Genomic DNA, 19,560 nt, shown 5'->3' on the forward strand with positions numbered 1-19,560 from the left:
CGAATTGTCTTATGCCTAGACATAAGATATCTGAAATGCTCAATACACACGATTAGTCCGCAAATGCATTGTCATCAATCACCAAAATCACATAGGGAGAAATATGCCCTTACACTAGAGAAAAAGGAAAAAGTGCTTGATTAGCAGGAGCCCATCGTTTGTCTCCTGGTTGATGCATGTGTGAACGAGGAAGAACGAGATAGGTGAAGTAAGAGAAAGGGAGCAACATGGGACCCACAGGCGAGGCTACTGCTGCTTGTGTTGGGTAATAATTATACAAAGCGATGGCTTCATACATACGAGCCTACATGAAGGGCATGAGACCACCGTCTAGTAATGCTTCCATTCCCTGAGACTACCCATAGTGGGAATAACATAAATGATAACATCACACATCTTTAGGCAAAACAGATGATGAGGCAAGTAATTAATAAGAAAAAAGAGGCATATGGTAACATAGCTAGTTACTATAATATCACACATACCAAGATAAGATGAGTTTACAACCTAATAAATAAAATGTTGCATGACACCACACATATGTTACACTCCACTATAGAGGTAGTAATATAGACTAGTAGCATATGCATTTTACTAGTCTATAAGTTACTACTTCTAGCACAAAGAGAACTTGGGTTGGTGAGCGCACTCCGCGTCATATCGAGAACACAATACAACATGTGCTCTGCAGTTGTACACGAAATGTGTATGAGCAGCAGGAGCAACAATCCGAAGTTGTAAACTATACAGCCGGATGCAAAATAATCCGGGGGGCATTACAACATAACTGACAAGTTTAGTTACCTACAGAGCAACAACAGCCAGCAAGCAGGTGGATGCATGGGCAGATTTGTGAGATGATAAACACATGCCAAAACGAAGAGGTTTCATAGAACATAGACCATGCCGACCTCCAGGAGCGACGCCGGCGGCACCCGCAGCACCACGTCCGGTCCACGGCAGTTGCGCCGCAGGAAGTTGTACCCGACCACCGTCAGCTTCTTCACCACCGACGAGCCAGGCTTGCACTGCACGTGCGAGTGCCCCAAGATGAAGGCAGTGCCGGCCTCCCTCGCCGCCGCCAGCGCCTCCAGCTCCTCCGCCACCTGCTTGTCCGCCTCGGGGCTCACCACCAGGCTATCTATGAAGAACCTCACCTGCTTGGACGAGTTGGACTCCAAACCCGTGCGGCCGGGGCTGTCGGCGGCAGGGACGGACGCGGCCGAGTGCTGGACACTGTCCTGCAAGTCGTAGCTCGCGTGATCCCGGAGCGTGTTGCTTCCGATGACGGTCAGCCCCGGCTCCCACTCCTCCAGCTGCTCGCTCTGGCTCACCTCGCTGCAGCGGTAGGAGGCGTTGAGCTTGATGAACATGGCCAGGCTCTCGATCAGCTCCGTCTCGAACGAGTCCACGTCCTGGTGAACATCACGGTAGCCGTACCGCACGATGCACCGGTACGACCGGTGGCCCGGCGGACCCACTCGGCCGACGAGGTAGCGCTCGGCGGGGAACACATACGGCACCGGGACCGACTTGACGCACACGAAGACCAGGACCTTATGGAACGCCGGGAGGTTGGTGACGAAGCGGGAGAAGTTGGCAGGGACGCCCGACGTCAGGTCGGTGTAGACGAGGCCAATGCCCGGCACACGGACCATGCCGAGCTTGTCACCCAGGGCCAGAAGCCACTCCAGGGTCACCTTGTTCTGCAGGTCGAACTCGTACTTCTTGATGGTGGTGATGTGCCACACGAGCATGACGGCCATCAGGATGAGGGCCAGGAGTATCGGGAGCCATGCGCCCTCCAGGAACTTGATGAGCGACGCCGAGAAGTAGAGCGCCTCCACGGAGCCGAAGAAGAGGAGGAAGCCCAGGGCCAGCAGGGGTGGCTTGTGCCAGCACACCATGATCACAAGGGATGTCAGGAATGTGGTAACCAGCATCACAGTGATCACTGCTAGTCCTGCACAACAACAACACCAAATTCAGAAACCAACTCGCCATTCCATTTTAAAGCATCATGCATGCATGCATGAACCAAGAAATACAAATCAGATTGCATTAGCAAGACTAATTAGTTTTATCTTACCGGATGCATTTCCCATGTGCTTAGTGTCTCTGAATCCAACAGTCACGGCAATGCAGAGGATCATGAGTAGCCAGTTGATCTCAGGAATGTATATCTGCCCATGAATTTTCTCAGATGTGTGTACAACTTTTACCCGGGGGAAGCAGCTTAGGGACTGACTCTGATTGATTATTGAGAATGTTCCGCTGATGATTGCTTGGCTTCCAACAACTGAAGCCAGAATAGCCAGTACAAGAACAGGCCATCTCACCTTATCTGAAGTTTTAATTAAACAAAACTGTAAGTTCATATACATTGTGAAACGAGAGAAATAGAGATTGGATAACCTAGTTACAGATACTAACAACCTCCTAGATAACAACAATATACATGTTTAAGATACATCCCGAACTTATGGAAAGGGCTAGTCAATCCACATATACACTTCAACAAGATGGTACATAGTTTTTACTACCTTTCTTGAACAAGTAAAAAATGGATTTCAACTAAAAGAGCTATCACTAAACGGTTTTGTGGCATACATTTTCACTGAGTTAGACATGCAAGTTGTAACAGTCCAGAAGCAACACATTTATTAGGAAATGATTGTGCATCATGAGCATCTCATAAGCATCATTTTTCAGGAAGTGGAGTTTCTACACCCAGGAGCAAATGCTCCTGGTGTGAACAGTAAAATAATAAAAAATGTCAAAAAATTCTGAATTTTTTTTGTGGCATACTTATACAAATGTTTGTTGTGCACGTAAAATTTCATCGCAAAATCACATTGGTGGAAGGTGTGGTAAAAAAAACAAAATCGATGCTCTGAAAATGTTACTTACAAAAGCATTTTGAAGCTCTGATTTTGTTTTTTTTGGCACGACTTCCACGAATGTGATTTCGTGATGAAATTTTTCATGCACAAGAAACACTTGCGAAAGTATGTCACAAAAAAAATTCAGAATTTTTTGAATTTTTTTTCTATTTTTTTGATTTTACTGTTCACACCAGGAGCATTTGCTCCTGGGTGTAGAATGGTACTTTCGAATTTTTCATTCATTCTAATCTGAAAATGGGGATTAATCCAACCCTCATGTTTTTCTCAAGGGCTAAAACCCCAAAGTTCTGGCAATTGTCCAAAATGCCCTTCTTACCTTATCTGAAGTTTTAATTAAATAAAACTGTAAGTTCATATACATGGATGGTATATGATTTTTACTGCCTTTCTTGAACAAGTAAGAAATGGATTCCAAAGAAATAAGGAACTACTACGAGAGCTATCACTAATCAGTTTTGTGGCATACATCTTCACCGAGATAGACAGGAAAGAGTACACATGCAAGTTGTAACACATTTTATTTGGAAATGATTGTGCACCATGAGCATCTCATAAGCATCATTTTTCATTCATTCTAATCTGAAAATGGGGATTAATTCAACCATCATGTCTTAAGGATAAAACCCAAAAAATCTGGCAATTGTCCACAATGCCCTTCTCAACCCTAAGATTTTGGCATGGCCTTCATATCTATATTCATATGAACTCATCCCAAAAAACTACAAGGGTTAGAATGATCCAAACCATCAAATTCTAAATAAAATGCAAATTTAATAAATTGCATAGATTTTATCTATTTCAAATTGAGGGATTTCTACTTTTTTTTCACGAATACGCACATCTTGTGTATCTTTCATTGCTAGAAGGAAAGAAAATGAGTGCAAGGGAGGATACACAACATGACATGAACGCAAGAAGGCGTAAAAATGGTGCCCAGAGCAGAGAGATAGGGGATGGTCGGCCCAAGCAGAGAAAACAATTTAAACCCACCGCCACCCCTCTTCTTGACCCCCTCCCTCCTGATCTCCTCCCTCCCGATCCCCTCCTGATCCCGATCCCGATCCGATCCAGGGCTCCAAGCCACCGCCGTCCCTCTCCTCGTTGCCGCTGAAGCTCTGCGGGGCAAAGTCCAGGCGGGCGATGATGGCGGCGGCGAGGCCTTCCTCCGCCGTGGCTCCAGGGTGTGGTTGCGGTGGAGATCCGTGTGGGTGTCCTGGACGTGTGCGTCGTCCGGCGTCAGCGGCGCAGCGGTTAGGGCCCCTCCGTCGATGGCTCACCCAGGCGGGGCGGCGGTGGTGCGGCTCCGGTCGTGAGGTTTCCCCACGACAGACGTCACCCATGAGCGTGCAGGATGATGGAGGTCAATCTGGTGGTCGAGCTAGGGACAGGCGCGAATGTGCTAGCAAAAGCTTGGTTCGTCCTCGTCCAGAACCCTCAATGGCAGCACCCGCGGGTGTCGTTACCTCGTTGGAGGCGTTGTGGGGCAATTTGCGTTCCCTGGGTGCCCCGGGGGAAACCTCAGATTCGGGCTTTCAGGATCAGATGATGGCGAGGTTCCTGCATCGTCTTTGGGGTTGTACACCGGCTGGAGGGATAAGTGTTTGGCTTGGTGGGTGGGCGCAGGTCTTTGTATGCTTCTCGTGCGGTGACCAAGGTGGGCGGCGTGCCATCTACAATATTGACGACCGCGAGTCTTGGCAGCAAGGTGCAGCATCGTCTCGGCGCTGGATACCATTCGGGATGCATGCAGGAGGCAGACGTTGTTCGGTGTCGTGGTGGCGTTGACGGCAGAAGGGTCTGGCAAGATCAGTGCATTGATTGCTCGTGAAGATGAGACTGCGGAAGAAGGCGGCGACGGATTCTACAGCGTGCGCATGCGATGCACGCTGAGGGTCTGCTAGACCGGTTGGTGCTCCCGGCTAGCCGGCGGGTGGCTTGGTGAGGCCACCGGATTTCTTAGCGTGCGTGGTGCGCGGTCAGGGCACATCATCAATCTTGTAGGTAGGGCGATAGTTTTCATCAGGAAGGTGGCTTTGGGTTGACCTATGTATTTATTAAGTAAGACCTTTTGAATAATGCAATAAAGATGGTTGTATGCATGGCTCGATGCAGAGGCCAGGGGCAATCCTCCTCGGAAAAAAAATCTAAACCCACCAAGCCCCAAACTAGAGGGGCAAGCCAAAACCAACAAGACATTCTTCCACGGGGACACCACGAGCGATCAAGATGGCGCCTTCATGAAGGAGAATGACGCCGTGACGCCGTTGCCATCCGATCTAAAGAACCGGACCTAGGATTTCCCCTGAGTTCGAAGAGGGGCGTAGATAAAGGCCATGGCAGCGCCTCCAAGAAGGGAAACAACACCCGCGAGTGTCGCCACTGCTAGCATCGACAAGCCAAGCAGGGATTTCGTCGTGGTCTGAGTTCGAGCAATCCCATAGCCACTAGAACAGGAACCGGAGTGAGGAAGTCATGTTGTTGATCGAAACCACCACCACAGAAGAGGGGTGGGGCTACACCTACCGCTCGAGGGAGGCATCAGGCGCCATCGGACACAAGCTTTGGATGTAGCACAAGGCGAGGCGTGGGGTCATCTCCACGATTTGGACTCAAGGGTCATCTTCAAGGTGGATTTCAAAAAAGCTTATGAGAAGGTCAAATGGCCTTTTCTGCAACAAGTCATGTGGATGAAGGCCAGGAAAATGGTGCTAATGGATTGACTCTTTTGTCTGGGATGGTAGCGTTGGCATTAAGGTGAATGATGATGTGGGTCATTATTTCCAATCAAGAAAGGGGTTGCGACAAGGGGACCCCTTGTCTCCCATTCTCTTTAGCATTGTTGCGGATCTGTTGGTCGTGCTCACTGCACGGGCCAAAGAGGCTAATCTAGTGGGGAGGGGGTTGGGTGCTCATCCTGCACCTTGATGGGGTATCCATATTGCAATATGCGGATGACACCATCATCTTCATGGAGCATCACATGGAGAAGACTAAGAATACGAAGTTAATTCTATGTTTGTTTGAGCAGCTTTCAGGTCTCAAGATAAACTTCCATAAGAGTGAACTCTTTGGCTTGGAAAAGCCAATGAGGAGGATCAGTATAAGAAGCTCTTCGGTTGTGATTCTGGTTCCTTCCGCTTCGGTACCGTGGGATTCTGATGCACTATTGGAAGCTCCTGAATAAGGAGTGAAAGTATATCGAAGATCGCTTCGAGATGAAGCTCGGCTGTTGGATGGGTAAGTTAATGTCTTATGGGGCAAGGCTTGTTCTCATCAACGCGTCCTTACGAGCCTACTGATGTTCATAGTCTTTTTTCGAAATACCCAAGGGGGTAAGGAAAAGATTGGACTATTACAGATCAAGATTTTCTTGATTGAACAAATGGTATTTGGAAAAGAAGATTACAGATCATTATAGAAAGTTACGGGAGTGAAATCAGCATTGGATATATAACAAAACTAAATTTCAATTTAATTAAAGCAAACTACGAATTAGACAACTTCTTATATATCATATATTTATGTATGTGACAGTACTGTGATACGACATGATTTAATTTTGTTCACAAGAATAATATTGTCTTTCTTTTGCGGGGAAAGAATATTGTCTGATGTATGTTCAAGTTGTACATATCAGTTTTTTTTTTTTTTGCTAAAAATAGACGAGCTGCAACGTCAGTACATACCTGGAACTGCTATGTAAAATCCAACTTGAGAGTTTGAGTAAAAGTCATGATGTTTTGATAAGTAAGCTGCCTGACCCATGTATGCCAGAATCAACGCGGGGTAAACCAAAGAAGTGAAAGCAAGCTGTGATAAAACTAAAGGATCAGTACATTAAAAATAATATATGAAATATAATGTCCGAATTCGCATGCAGCATCAACAAAATACCTGGATTGCGCTGTATGAGAAGTGTCCAAGATCGGCGAACATTGCTTCAGACCCTGCACCGTCAGGCAAGCTAGATAGTTAACTTCTGCTTCTGCTTATTGTATTCAATACGAACGCAAGAAAGGAACAACTGAATCATGTTGATATCCATAGCTCCATAGCACATGATATACCTGTCATGCAGAGCAAAATTCCACCGAGTGACATCCAGCCATATTTCCTAGTCTTCTTTAGGAACTTGAACATGTAATAGGGATTCAGAGCTTGATAGACGTGAGGATTCCAATGTATGATATTATAAAGGCCAAGAGCACTCATGCAGAGTAGCCAGGCTAGAACTATCGGGGCAAAGATAAATCCGACTCGATGTGTGCCAAAATGCTGGAGGGCAAATAGAAATGCTAATATTACGCATGTTATTGGAATGACAGCATCTGCATGTAAAGGAGATCAATCATCAGAGACAACAACGGGGTTTGAAATAACTATGCGCGTCCTCAAGTGCTGAGGCCAAGAGAGATATTCTTCAAAAAAAAATCTAAAAAAACAAAGAGGTTTGGAAGGGAAATATCATGCCAAGACAATTTACAAGTATATTGTAGCGCCGGAAGGTTTTTTTTTTTAATCACTCTCGTGTTCTGAACGAAATGGTGTACATGACTTTGTGTACATTCTCAAGTAAAGATCCAAAGCATATGACCAGGAAGTGAAAATATACAGACTTTTCATTTGTTTTTTCTATAAAGGGTGGATTTTATTGACTCAAAATGAAGCATCAAGAGAATACAAACACAATGACACACACCCGGCCTCTGCATAGCTAGGATGCAGTGCACACAGCCAACACCAACACACACACACACAGACTTCTCATTTGTAGTATCTTAGAAATGTAATTATGCAAAGGAACAATAAAGCATGTGGTTCAGTGATTGATTTTCCTCTGGTCTAGTTGCTAGTTATCATTATCAATGTTCCTGATGAGACATTGCATTTTCTTTACCTAATATATGGTGACTGGTGAAACATTAGCAGGATATGAATATCTTGCTATACTGATAGAACTAAGATCCGGAAGTCTCACTGATACTTCTCGAACACCGATATCGGATGCCGAGGTCACCCATTATCCCCTTTTTGTTTCGTCTTTAAACAGTCGCCGGGGATACTCTTGGAATACGTTACCCAAAAGACCACAAATCAAAGTCAACGAGCATAGTATTGAATGATTTTTGCATGCAAGTAGTCTTAACTGGTCCTTTTCCAAAAAAAAAAAGGAAGTAGTCTTGACTGGTGGACTGGAGTTTTGACCAGTATCTATCTTCTTTCCCGAACAAGTATGTTCTTAGTCTTAACTTTCTTTAAATCGCTTCCAAAGATTACTGAAAACAAAACGAACAATTTAAGAGGAAGGCTCACATTCATGGTGATCTTTGGACAAGGAGAACTCAAGGCCTGACACAGCTGAAAACACTGTCATGGATGACAGACAAAATCCAAAGTTAGCAACCAGTCATTAGTCTATTGATTGATTGAAAACAGGCAAAGAAAGGTTGGGGGGTGGCAAGGCAAGTAACCAGATATAGCCGGCGTGAGGACACCGTCCCCAATGACCATACAGGTGCCAATGAGAACCATGATGAGGAGGGCGGTGTGCAGGTTCTTGTGCTTCTCCAGCCACACCTTGACGCGGGTCTTGTCCACGGTCTCAGGGTTGCGCTCCAGCTTGTAGGTGGAGAGCTCCTCGTCCGCAATCTGCCTGTTGGGCAGGAGGCTCACATTGGCATGCCGGCAAATCAGCGAGTAGAGGGCGAACGTCCCTCCTGCGGAACAAGAAACACTTGTTGTTGTTGGAACATGTGGAGGTCCTAAAGAAGAAGAGGAGTTGTCGGTGGGCGGAGCATACCCTCGCCATTGTCGTCGGCTCGGAGGACAATGGAGACGTACTTGATGAGAGGGATGAGGGTGAGCGTCCAGAAGACGAAGGAGAGGACGCCGAAGATCTCCTCGTTGGTGTCCGAGTGCTGGATGTCCTCGGCGAAGGTGCTCTTGAAGACGTAGAGGGGGGAGATGCTGAGGTCCCCGTACACCACCCCCAGGCTCTGGTATGCCAGGACCATGGTGGTCTTCCATGAGTCCCTCTGCAAGTGCAAGTGCAGCAACCCCAACCCCAACATGAACAACAGGTTGCTCCCTAGATTACTCAGCGGCTTGGGAGAGAGAGAGAGAGAGAGAGAGAGAGAGAGAGAGAGAGAGAGAGAGAGAGACGAACCTGCGGGGATCTCATGCCCCTCCCCAACTCAAGATCCATTGCTCCAGAAATCAATCACACATAACACTCGGCTTTTACTGATTTCCGGGCGGCTGCAGGAAACAGGCAAAAGCTAATCTTACTTGCATACGCAGCCGTTACCAAAAAATATATATATCCAGACAAATCTGCTTGCCCAAAAATACAAGAGCCAAAGGAAAGAAACCTCGAAAGAAAAGAAAAAACCAGAAGAGGGGAAGAGTGCAAGGATTGAGCTGAATGCTGGACGGGAGGAATGATGCAAGGGAAGGGGATAGAGCTGGGCAGCTAGCCGAGGGAGCCGACCAGAAAGAGCGAAAGGCACATGCCACGGTGAAAAGGATCCTCCGGCTCCGGGGAGGGGTTGGTTACCTGACCGTACCGAGATGGGAAAGGAAAATAGGAGGACTGCGTCCGCGCACCACTCCCATTCACTACTCCCTACCAACAACACAAGAACCAACAACACAAGAACGGCAACGAAACCCTAGGGAAATGAGGGAGGCCAAAAAATAAAATACTCACTCTCAAGGTCACATCTACGTACCTATCTACTCCTAGTCCTATCTATCTGCGCGAATTCGTTCCATGGATGGAGATACGCCAAGGAGGGACTGAGGGTGTGCTGTGTGCGTGTGTGGCCACCAACGAAGCTCCGAGGAGCTAGTAGTACGAGTACTAGCTATAGATGGGAGAGCGCGCAAAGGCATGTGAAACTAGTAGGGAGGGTGGGAGGGACAAATGCATGTGGTCTCCCTCCCCACTTTACTGTGGAGCAAGCAATGCAGATGCAGTGCAGGTGCAGCAGGGCCATGCAAGTCCTGCCCCAGCCCCTCTGTAAATGTAGATGTAGATGAGTAGCGTGTCATAATCCTTCCTGGAGAAACCAAAGCAAGTTGGAATTCTTCTGTTGCTGACAAGGAACGCCTTGTCACGGATTAATGTGAGAAGCAGGGAATTACAGTAGCGGTGGTTATCGCTGTCCTAATCCGAGCTGCTACTACTAGTTGTAGTTGTCGCTCCGGGTCCGGGATTCCTGTCCGCTTCTCGGGGAGGCATATGGATTGGGGTCTACATCCACAAGGAACCGGCCGATGCTACTGCTAATAACCAACCAATCAATCAATCAATCAATCAATCACAGGTTCACAACTTTTACCAACAAAACACATAGGATAGGAATAGGAAATGCCTACCGACCAATGAACCTACTAGGTACTCCAGCACGCTAGTGCAAAATGCAATCTTCTCTTTCTTGCTCATCAACCATGACCGACCATCTCAAACCTTTTTTGCTCAAAGAAACTAAGCAGATACTGTACGACTAGCAAAAGGAACCACACACTTTCTTCCAAAGGAACAAAATGCGTTTCCTTCTCTTCTTTTCTTATTTTTTTATTATTGCTGCTGCTGCTACTACTACTATGAAATAAGGGAAAACTTTATTTTTGCCACTCTAGTTTTTGCCAACTTTGCTTATGCCACTCTAGAATCTGACATCTCACTTTTGCCACTCTTAGCTTTTGACAATACATCACAAATGCCATTTCGTGGCAAAAACGATAATTTTAGAGTGGCAATTGTGATACATGTCAAAAGCTAAGAGTGGCAAAAATGAGATGAAAAATTATCGTTTTTGCCACGAAATGGCATTTGTGATGTATTGTCAAAAACTAAGAGTGGCAAAAGTGAGATGTCAAATTCTAAAGTGGCATAAGCAAAGTTGGCAGAAACTAGAGTGGCAAAAACAAAGTTTTTCCATGAAATAATGTGAGTACTTCGGTTCAAAACAACAATAATAATGTGAGTACGCAGGGAAAGGGAAGGGAAACGCGTCCAAGCCTGTGTGAAGAAATTAAAGCAGGAAATTAAGGAGCGGTTCAGGACAGGCAAAGACTTGCAGAGCCACCCACCCAAGTCAGGCTGCAAGTGGGAGTGGGCTTAAGTGGGACTTACTTAGCCCATCCCACTTAATCATCTTAGTGGACATCCGTGGGACAACATAAAAAATAAGTGGGCTATCCCGTTTAACCCGCTGGGATCCCATTTCACCCGCTAGCTCTCTGGTCTAGCGACACGCAGCCGCCGAGATTCGCCGCGCCGGGAACACCTCCTTCCCTGCGTCACTCGCAGAACATCCGAGAACCGCGCGCGCCAGGCGAGCGCAGAGCATGAGATTTGGCGGAAGGTCTATCGGTACGTGTAATATATGCATATGCATGCGTACGGGGAGGATGATGAGGTCGTAGTTATCGACGGCGTAGTCGGCCAGAAGCACGTCGGCGACGATTCTGACGCCGCACATGGTGTCGACGAGAAGGGCGTTGCCAGCAGAAGCGACGGTGACGCCGGCGGCGCCGCGGCGGAGGATATCGATGGGGATGGACGCCTCGCTCGGCTTCGTGCCGGTGAAGACCTGCGGCAGCACCTATTCGTTGTGCAACGTAGGTAGAGATGAGGTCAGGCTCCGCCGCCCAGGTGATCTCCTCCATGCCTCATGCTAAGCCGTACGTCGCCATGGTGAGCTACCTTGTCCACGTGCTTGGAAGAGGTTCATCTGAACCAACGGGCCGTGTTGACAGTGTAAAGTGCAGTTTTCTGAAGTGGGATCCCACTTCCTCCCACCTAATTTATAGTACAAGTTTAGATGGGATGTCCACTATTTCGAATCAAACTATACTGGGACTAAGTGGGCTTGTGGTGGGACTCCCACCGCTAGTCCCACCTGCAGCCTGACACCCAAGCATTGAAACCCCAAGCCACAGCCAGCGTGATCTCCGCCAATAAATTCCGTGCAGATAAGAAGAGATGAACTACCTCTGACCTTAGTATCTCCTCTCGTGGGCGTCGCAATGCATACGCTCCAGTCTCCAGATGAACATCATCTGCAGCCGGCTGGTTTCGGTAGTAGCCATCCTACTCACAATGGCCATTGTGCTCCTGCTCCTACTCTTGTGGCAGTTGACTGCCTGCTGCTGGTGACAATTCTTAAGGGAGTGGTCTACTCTTTGTGTGGTCGTCACGCGGTGTGCGGGCCGGGAGAAAGCTGTGGGGCAGATACCGAGGAAGGTGCCATGTCTTGAGCACGCCCACCTATATTCTTTACTTTTGATTTGGTTTCATCAGCCGATACTGAGGAGTGACCAGGCTTCAACGCCCGAAAACACGAGTCCTGCCCCTACCTAAGAGCATCTCCAATCATGCCCTAACAAGCCCTCAAGGCCCTTTTTAGCACCGCCTTTGAAAATTAGTTAAATCGCATCCTTAGAAACCCAATTTTTGCCGGTTAAGCCCGAATTTGACGCCGGCGGACCCAGGCCGAACCTAGCGCGCTGGGGGCGTCCGGGGGTGCCTGAGGAAATATTTTTTGGCGCGAAAAGAAGTGGGGCCGCCGAGTCAGCGACTCGCCGCCTTCGTCGTCCTCATCGTCTGGTTTCCCGCGGAAATCAATGCCAAGGCTGCCACACTATTACAATCACTACAAAACTGCTACTGTCACTTTTGCCACTGTTACCGTTACTTCCATACTACTTTGCTAATAAAAACTTTGTTGCAGATATTAAGTCTTTTAGGTGTGGTTGAATTGACAACTCAACTGTTAATACTCGTGAATATTCTTTGGCTTCCCTTGTGTTGAATCAATAAATTTGGGTTGAATACTCTACCCTCGAAAACTGTTGTGATCCCCTATACTTGTGGCTTATCATAAGGCCCGACAGGTGCATTAATTGACTTAATAATAGTACGATACCACAACTGTTTAGAACATTGGAACACCCCACTTTAGCATAAATCAGCCAACTTCAGCAAAATTTAAATTACATAAATCATTAAAAAAACTAATATATTCAAAACTAATGTCTCCCATGTTGCACCTTCTCCCGTTTGTGTTGCATCATCACGGTCTTCTTGATGTTTTCGCGGATGACCCGCATCACTTTCATTTCTTTTGCTTCTAGTAGACCCTGCTCGATGAGGTAGATCCGACTCCATACGGCTAAGCATGCTTACACGTCCATGTACGCGTACACGATTTGTGCATCACAGAGCTCCTCAGCCCAACGTTGGTGATACTTCTTAGCAAACAAATTCTTCATCTCGTTGTAGAATTCATTAATGATCAATCCAGCAACTTCCCCGAGCGAATTCCAAGGCTTGTTTGCACCATCCGAAATAGCCCATTCGGCCTGGATGTCCTTGTACTTTGTGACCCTTAAGCCCAAGAGCTCCAATAGTTCTATGTCATGCCTGATGGAAAAACCTACAAATGTGTATTGTTCCTAGAGGAGGAACTTCCACAGGGATGTGCTCACCCTTGGCGACTGGCATACATGGTAAACAAGACAACTAGAGCCGTCGCAAAGCTGGATGATTGTTGCCTTCTCCTGCGAGGGAGTGTACTCGAGGTTTATGCTGACGAAGACCAGTTCATTGGCTCGAATGTACGCCTCTCTCTCTTGTATCCACGTGTCGATGGCGTTGATCTCGTTGGTGTAGACGGTGTGGATGGTGTGGCCACCATGGAGGTCGACACAGCGTTCCTGAGTGAACAGGGCTAGTAAGCCCAGCAACACCATCCTGTTGCCGCCAAGGGCGCCAAAAGCTCCAGCGCGAGACATGGTGCTAGTGGTAGAAAGATGCGGGGAGAGATTGAGAGTGGAATGGGGAAGGCAATGGAGAGGGGATTTGGCAATCACTTAAATCGTGTTGGCAGATGAGGAGGCCGTCGAAGCAGTTTGAATGATGGTCATACCAAGCATGCGGCATGCAGCCACGATCTGACAGCGCCCCGTTCACACAAGGCAGACAAGGAGGCACAGGAAGACGCTATCGACCGTTGCTTTTTTTACACATGAAGACATGACAGTGCATTGCTTTTTTTTCAACGCGCAAAGACTTTCAGAGTGCTCTCGGTGTATTGTGGAAGCGCTCATACTATTTATGAAAGCTAGTCATGCATATTTTGAAGGCCTTGCAAATATTTCTAAAAGTGCTCACACTATTCACGAAAAAGCATTTGTAGAAACTTAACAAAGATACAATCACATAATTTTACATAAGCACCATGCATTTGTACATCACCACACCACTTATTCTACGTAAATAAGTATAATATAATAACACTCGACATCTTTGACCTACTACAAACATAGTTAGAACATATGTTCGCTTAATATAAATTAACATACTACTAGGTGAATGTAGACACCCAAGTTTTTACAATTCATTGAGACCCACAAGTATAGGGGATCGCAACAGTTTTTGAGGGTAGAGTATTCAACCCAAATTTATTTATTCGACACAAGGGAAGCCAAAGAATATTTGCAAGTATTAGCAGCTGAGATGTCAATTCAACCACACCTGGAGATTAATTATCTGCAGCAATATGATTAGTAGCAAAGTAATATGTTAGTTTTGATAGTAGTAGCATAGCAATAGTAACGGTAATAGTGATAGCAATGATTTTATAGCAAGCGTAACAGTAACAACAATAATAGTGACTTAACAAGAACAATATAAGAGAAATTCGTAGGCATTGGATCGGTGAATTCGTTAGATGATATTCATCATATAACAGTCATAACCTAGGGCGATACGAACTAGCTCCAGTCCATAAATATAATGTAGGCATGTATTCTGTAAATTATCATACATGCTTATGAAAAGAACTTGCATGACATCTTTTGTCCTACCCTCCTGTGGTGTCGTGGATTCGTCACGACAGATGTCCTTAGTGTGAGGACTTAGTCGTGATGCCAACGCATCTATGTGGTAGCTTGAGAGGGGTTGAGTGGGACGAGAGACGCAAGGTTTTACCCAGGTTCGGCCCCTCACGGTGGAGGTAAAAGCCTACATCCTACTTCATTGATATTGATCATGGTGTTTCACGATTACAAGGGTGATGTATCTCGAGAGCTATTGACTTGTCTGTCTAAACCTAACTTGTGAAACTTGTCCCTCTTGGGGTGCCCTATCCCTCCTTATATAAGTTGGAGGGGCGGGTTACATGTGGAGTCCTGGTAGGATTAGGACTACATATTACAAGTGGAATCCTAGTCTTGCTTCCTTTGTAAGGGAATATTCCTTGTGCTTCCCTCTTAAGCCGGCCTATCGTAACATGAGTCGGCCTTCCATGAACTGCCTTCTGGGCCACCGGGTCTTGTCGCTCCTCTAACCCGCCTGCCAGGTTACCAATGAGTCACCAGGCCCAACCGGGTCATCAGTGAGTGGAGAGATCTGGGTAGGTCACTTAGTGAGTCGCCAAGTCTGGGCGGGTCACTAGTGAGTCGCCAAGTCTGGACGGGTCATACTCCCGGACGGGTCATACCGCGGGGTATAACCCCGACATTAGCCCCTAGTTTAATTTGGATTTATCCATGTTAAATTGATCCTTCAAAATAAACACAAGAACAAATTTGATAGGTTGTGCTCCGGTTTAAAAGTTTTCTGAGCCGGCACCTGATCATCCTTAAGTCCTTGTCATGTCCTTGTTCTGGAAAGTCCGGGTCAATAGGCCAGCATCATAGTCAATTTGCTTGTAAAAAATATTATAAGAAAGAATCATTTGAGTCGGCCTTCAACGCTCTGGCTTAATAAAAATATTGCACTTAAGATGTCCTTCTGGAGCTGAACCAGTTTTTGAATACTCCAGCTTAATGATGCTAGAGCTTGTCAAGTTGTGATCCTCGAAATTGTCGGGTTATGACTGATAATGCCGGATCATGATTTTTGCTGACACCGGGTCATGTAATTGACTTTCTTGAGTTATCCAGGCCAAAACTTAGAGTATAATACCTAGTTTGTTCACAAAACTGAGAACTTGAAGATATTCCTCCCTGATATGCATATCATCTGTAGCCTCCGAGTTTTAAGAGGAAAACATAGTGATAGATTAAGACTTGCTTCAATATAAATACTGCAACTTTGGAGAAATCTGGATTGTTCATGTAAGTCGCCAATCATAAACTGAACACTTTGTACTTCCCATATGTAGCCCCCAAGTGCCGGGTCATTATGCAATAATGAGCAGGGACTTTGTAGATTTGATTATGTAGACTTAAACAGCAATGTGTAGCCCCCAAGGACCGACTCGGTAAGATAATACTGAGCTGGGACTTTATATGTACTTCAAAAAATAACACCATATGATGTAGCTCCCAAGTTTTGGATTACCTTTGACAGGAGCAATTAGTAGCCCCCAAGGGCCGGCCTATCACTATGTGATGGGTCGGGTCTTCAATGAGGTAAGTTAAAAATGACTTTGCATTAGCCCCCAAGTACCATGGTGCATGCTTGCAGCGACATGGGACTTGCATACTTGATGTAATATCAATTTGAATAATGTAGCCCCCAAGTGCCAGTCCGTATGCCTGCAGCAAACTCGAGACGAAATAAAACCATATCCATTGCCCGGATGATGTTGCTGAAAGCCTTTGCATATCAATATTGAACCATGGTCTCTATTGTGAACTAGTATTCTTGAATGAAGAAATAATAGCCACTGCTCTGAAGCGGCTTTGAAAACCTCAATCATAATACTGGTTATTGATAACCATAATAAAAATCCAGCCATGTTGGTTATTAAAGATTGGAATAGTATAATCTGGTATGAAAACAATCATAAGATCTTATCTGTTGACAAGTAAATCCAGAGTTAAATACTCAGTAGCTCTTGTCCGATGGCGACTTAATGCACATTCATTGTAATCCAGGATTTTTGTAACCCGGCGTCTCATAGCCTTTATAAGAATCAAGAACTGATAACCCTTTTGAAACACCAATTTTAATCTTTGATGATGGGTTTGAACTTAAGCATTTATGTAAGACATAACTCTACATGTACTGCACAAAGTTTAAACAACATACGCCCTGGAGACTTAACGTCAAAAGCTACGGCGGGTAACAAACCAAATATAATATAATCTTATACAATTACGGAAAAGACTAGAATTAAGGCCATCAAAGCCAAAATATACTTGCGACTTAATGTTAAAAACCAGGGTGGGTTATCAAACCTCGCATATTCATATAACTAGGAAAACATACATGTAGAATTAGTTTATACTGTCGGCTTACATCACCATATCCAGTGAGGGTGACAAACCCAAAGATTGTATAAGCGCGTGATTCCAATTGCACAAACCAATGTATACTGGCGACTTAAAGTCCATAGCCAGGGCGGGTTATCAGACCCTAAATATTCATGCAAATATGAAAAGACATACCTGTGGATTGATATCATAATAATGTTGTAATAATTGTAATATATCATGGGTATTAACCCGTAAAAAATCATGACTTGAATTTATTCAAGGCAAATCATCCTAGCGACTTAAAATCTTCTCATCAGGGCGGGTTATTAACCCAAGACTGTCAAATAGAGTCATAAAAATTAAGGTTACATGGCCTGAATTGTTTTAAACCATATGTTAATATGGAATAAGGATATGAATAAAAAAAACAGAAAAAACAGAAATCCAGAAAAACAAGGCTTTCAAAGGCTGCCAAGCCTTAATCTCAAGTGCTTTCATGGGCCGCACAGCCACTGAGTTAATCCTTCATTCAAACCTGTAAGCCGGCCCTCACATGACCAACCATCGTTTTAACCTTGACAAGTTCAGGGTCTTGATTACAAGATTGACTGTTAAGAGTACGGCAGATCATTCCAGGATTACCTGGGCGGAGTGACAAGGACATACAGGCAGGATAACCCGGCATTTGGTGTTTACACCGGGCATACAAGCCGATCAAGAGGATAAGTATAGCTATGCTCATTGAGCAGGAAGCCCCCAAGTGACCTATAATGAGCCCTCAAGGCAGGATACCTATGTTTGAACTGCGCACTGCAGCAAGTTCTCTTTAGTAACCTTTATTTTGGGCAGGAAGCCCCCAAATGATTTGTAATAAGGCGTGTAAGCTAGATCAAGAGGGTGTGAATAGCTATGCTCATTGAGCAGGAAGCCCCCAAGTGACCAATGATATGATAAGCCAATAATGCAGGATACCCATGTTTGAATTGCGCACTGCAGCAAGTTCTCTTTAGCAAGCTTTGATTTTTCCGAGAACTCAAACTTGCGTGAGATGAATTCCTCTTGAGCCGGAATTTTAAACCGGATATTGAGAGATTCAAAGCTTTGTGAGAGATAAATTTCCCTTGAGCCGGATATCCTTCTTTTTAAGCCAATTTTTTTTTACGGCCTTTAAATTTCATCAATATGTCAGTAGCCTACGGGACCGGGTTATCTTCCCTCCAATAATCTGGGGCTCTTAAATTTGTTGAGTCATGTCATTGCAGCCCCTGAGTCTTAAGTCAACTCGAGGAGTTGGCTTAAGATCCTAGACAACTCGAGGAGTTGGCTTAAGATCCTCCATACTTGACTGTTATATACTCCTGGTATGAGCCACTCAACAACTCAGTGACATAATTGTTCCTTTTGCAGTAGACATCTTGTCCTTCATTAAAGAGTTTGCAAGCTAGAGTAATTGATCTTTTAAAGAATTTAGTATGTAATATAAAAAATAGATTGGATGGATTTCACCTGATATGTTAGGCCGGAAATTATCCGCCACAAAATTGATGATCAATATAGTGAAACTGAAATCAATCACAGGCGAGTCAGCCGCAGAAGCAAACAGATGATTCAACCGTGGTGTTGTAAGCTGGTGTGGACACGAGAGTCGGACGCGGCATTATAAGTTGGCGCGGGCGAGAGAGTCGGCCGCAGCGTTGGAAACGACACAGACACCGGTGAGTCGACCGCGGGCGCGGACGACGAGTTCGTCGCGTGTGTTGATGTAGCGAGGGCGGTGACCTGCGCACGTATCCGTCTAGCAACACGGCACGGACAAGCGCCAGTGCAAAAATAATATTGGTGCATGCCCTTTGCGACACCTTTGTAACGAATAATGGCCATGTGAAAAAATACCACATACCAGAGTAATTGTTCTTTGACAAAACAATATGTGCTAATAAAATAAACTTAGATGGACATCACCTGATTTGTTCGAACAATAGATGATCCGTATGTATTCTCCGTGGATAATCTTTCTGTACCGTGTCCTTGATGCATCATTTGCTGATCCTCCTCCCATTACTCCCCTCATGCATCCATGATACTAATTGAAGGAGGATGCATCATTGGCCGTTCAACATTTTGGGAACCGCTACCCTCTCCCTCGTCTACATTAAAGCCGTATCGGGAACTGCGCCACCTGCTGCACGCCCGTCTGAACACGCCTCCTCACCTCCATCTATGCTTAATTACTGAATTTTAGTTGCAAAAATTAGATACTGCTAGTGATTTTTAGCTTCATATTTTGACAAATCGCAGTGTTACAAGGTTGACAAATGGCAATGTTACTAGATCAACAAATGTCAATCTTTCCAGTTTGACAAATGGCAACATACCAAATATGACAGATACAAATCTTACCAAACTGTTTGTAAGTGGGTGCACACGGGTCATCCAA

The 19,560-nt window shown here is 45.5% G+C and overlaps 1 protein-coding gene across 4 annotated transcripts; it reads right to left on the minus strand.

Annotated features, from left to right (window-relative positions):
• Positions 1 to 449: 449 nt before the first annotated feature.
• Positions 450 to 9,789, minus strand: LOC119296215 (putative potassium transporter 8). Of its 4 annotated transcripts, none has more exons than XM_037574611.1 (10): positions 9,638 to 9,789; positions 9,073 to 9,164; positions 8,707 to 8,941; positions 8,378 to 8,623; positions 8,220 to 8,273; positions 6,974 to 7,234; positions 6,801 to 6,853; positions 6,593 to 6,716; positions 2,090 to 2,344; positions 450 to 1,963 (listed from the first exon to the last, which is right to left on the minus strand). In XM_037574611.1, exons 2-10 carry the CDS (start codon positions 9,109 to 9,111, stop codon positions 888 to 890), a joined length of 2,343 nt encoding a protein of 780 aa, XP_037430508.1. In that variant the 5' UTR covers positions 9,112 to 9,164; positions 9,638 to 9,789; the 3' UTR covers positions 450 to 887. The 4 variants fall into 4 exon arrangements, with proteins under 4 accessions (XP_037430508.1, XP_037430509.1, XP_037430510.1 ...); XM_037574612.1 differs by lacking the exon at positions 9,638 to 9,789 and adding an exon at positions 9,463 to 9,608; XM_037574613.1 differs by lacking the exon at positions 9,638 to 9,789 and adding an exon at positions 9,397 to 9,606.
• Between the last annotated feature and the right edge of the window lie 9,771 nt (positions 9,790 to 19,560).

This window comes from Triticum dicoccoides, chromosome 4B (assembly GCF_002162155.2).
Source record: "Triticum dicoccoides isolate Atlit2015 ecotype Zavitan chromosome 4B, WEW_v2.0, whole genome shotgun sequence".
In the NCBI taxonomy this organism is placed as follows: Eukaryota; Viridiplantae; Streptophyta; class Magnoliopsida; order Poales; family Poaceae; genus Triticum; species Triticum dicoccoides.

What these genes read in the sequence shown, in the direction of transcription:
- LOC119296215 (XM_037574611.1), bottom strand. Translation starts at nt 9,111, where the DNA reads ATGGATCTTGAGTTGGGGAGGGGCATGAGATCCCCGCAG. An exon ending in AGCCGACGACAATGGCGAGG is followed by an intron (nt 8,624 to 8,706) that starts GTATGCTCCGCC and finishes CTTGTTCCGCAG; the next exon opens with GAGGGACGTTCGCCCTCTAC. An exon ending in GTCCAAAGATCACCATGAAT is followed by an intron (nt 7,235 to 8,219) that starts GTGAGCCTTCCT and finishes CTTTACATGCAG; the next exon opens with ATGCTGTCATTCCAATAACA.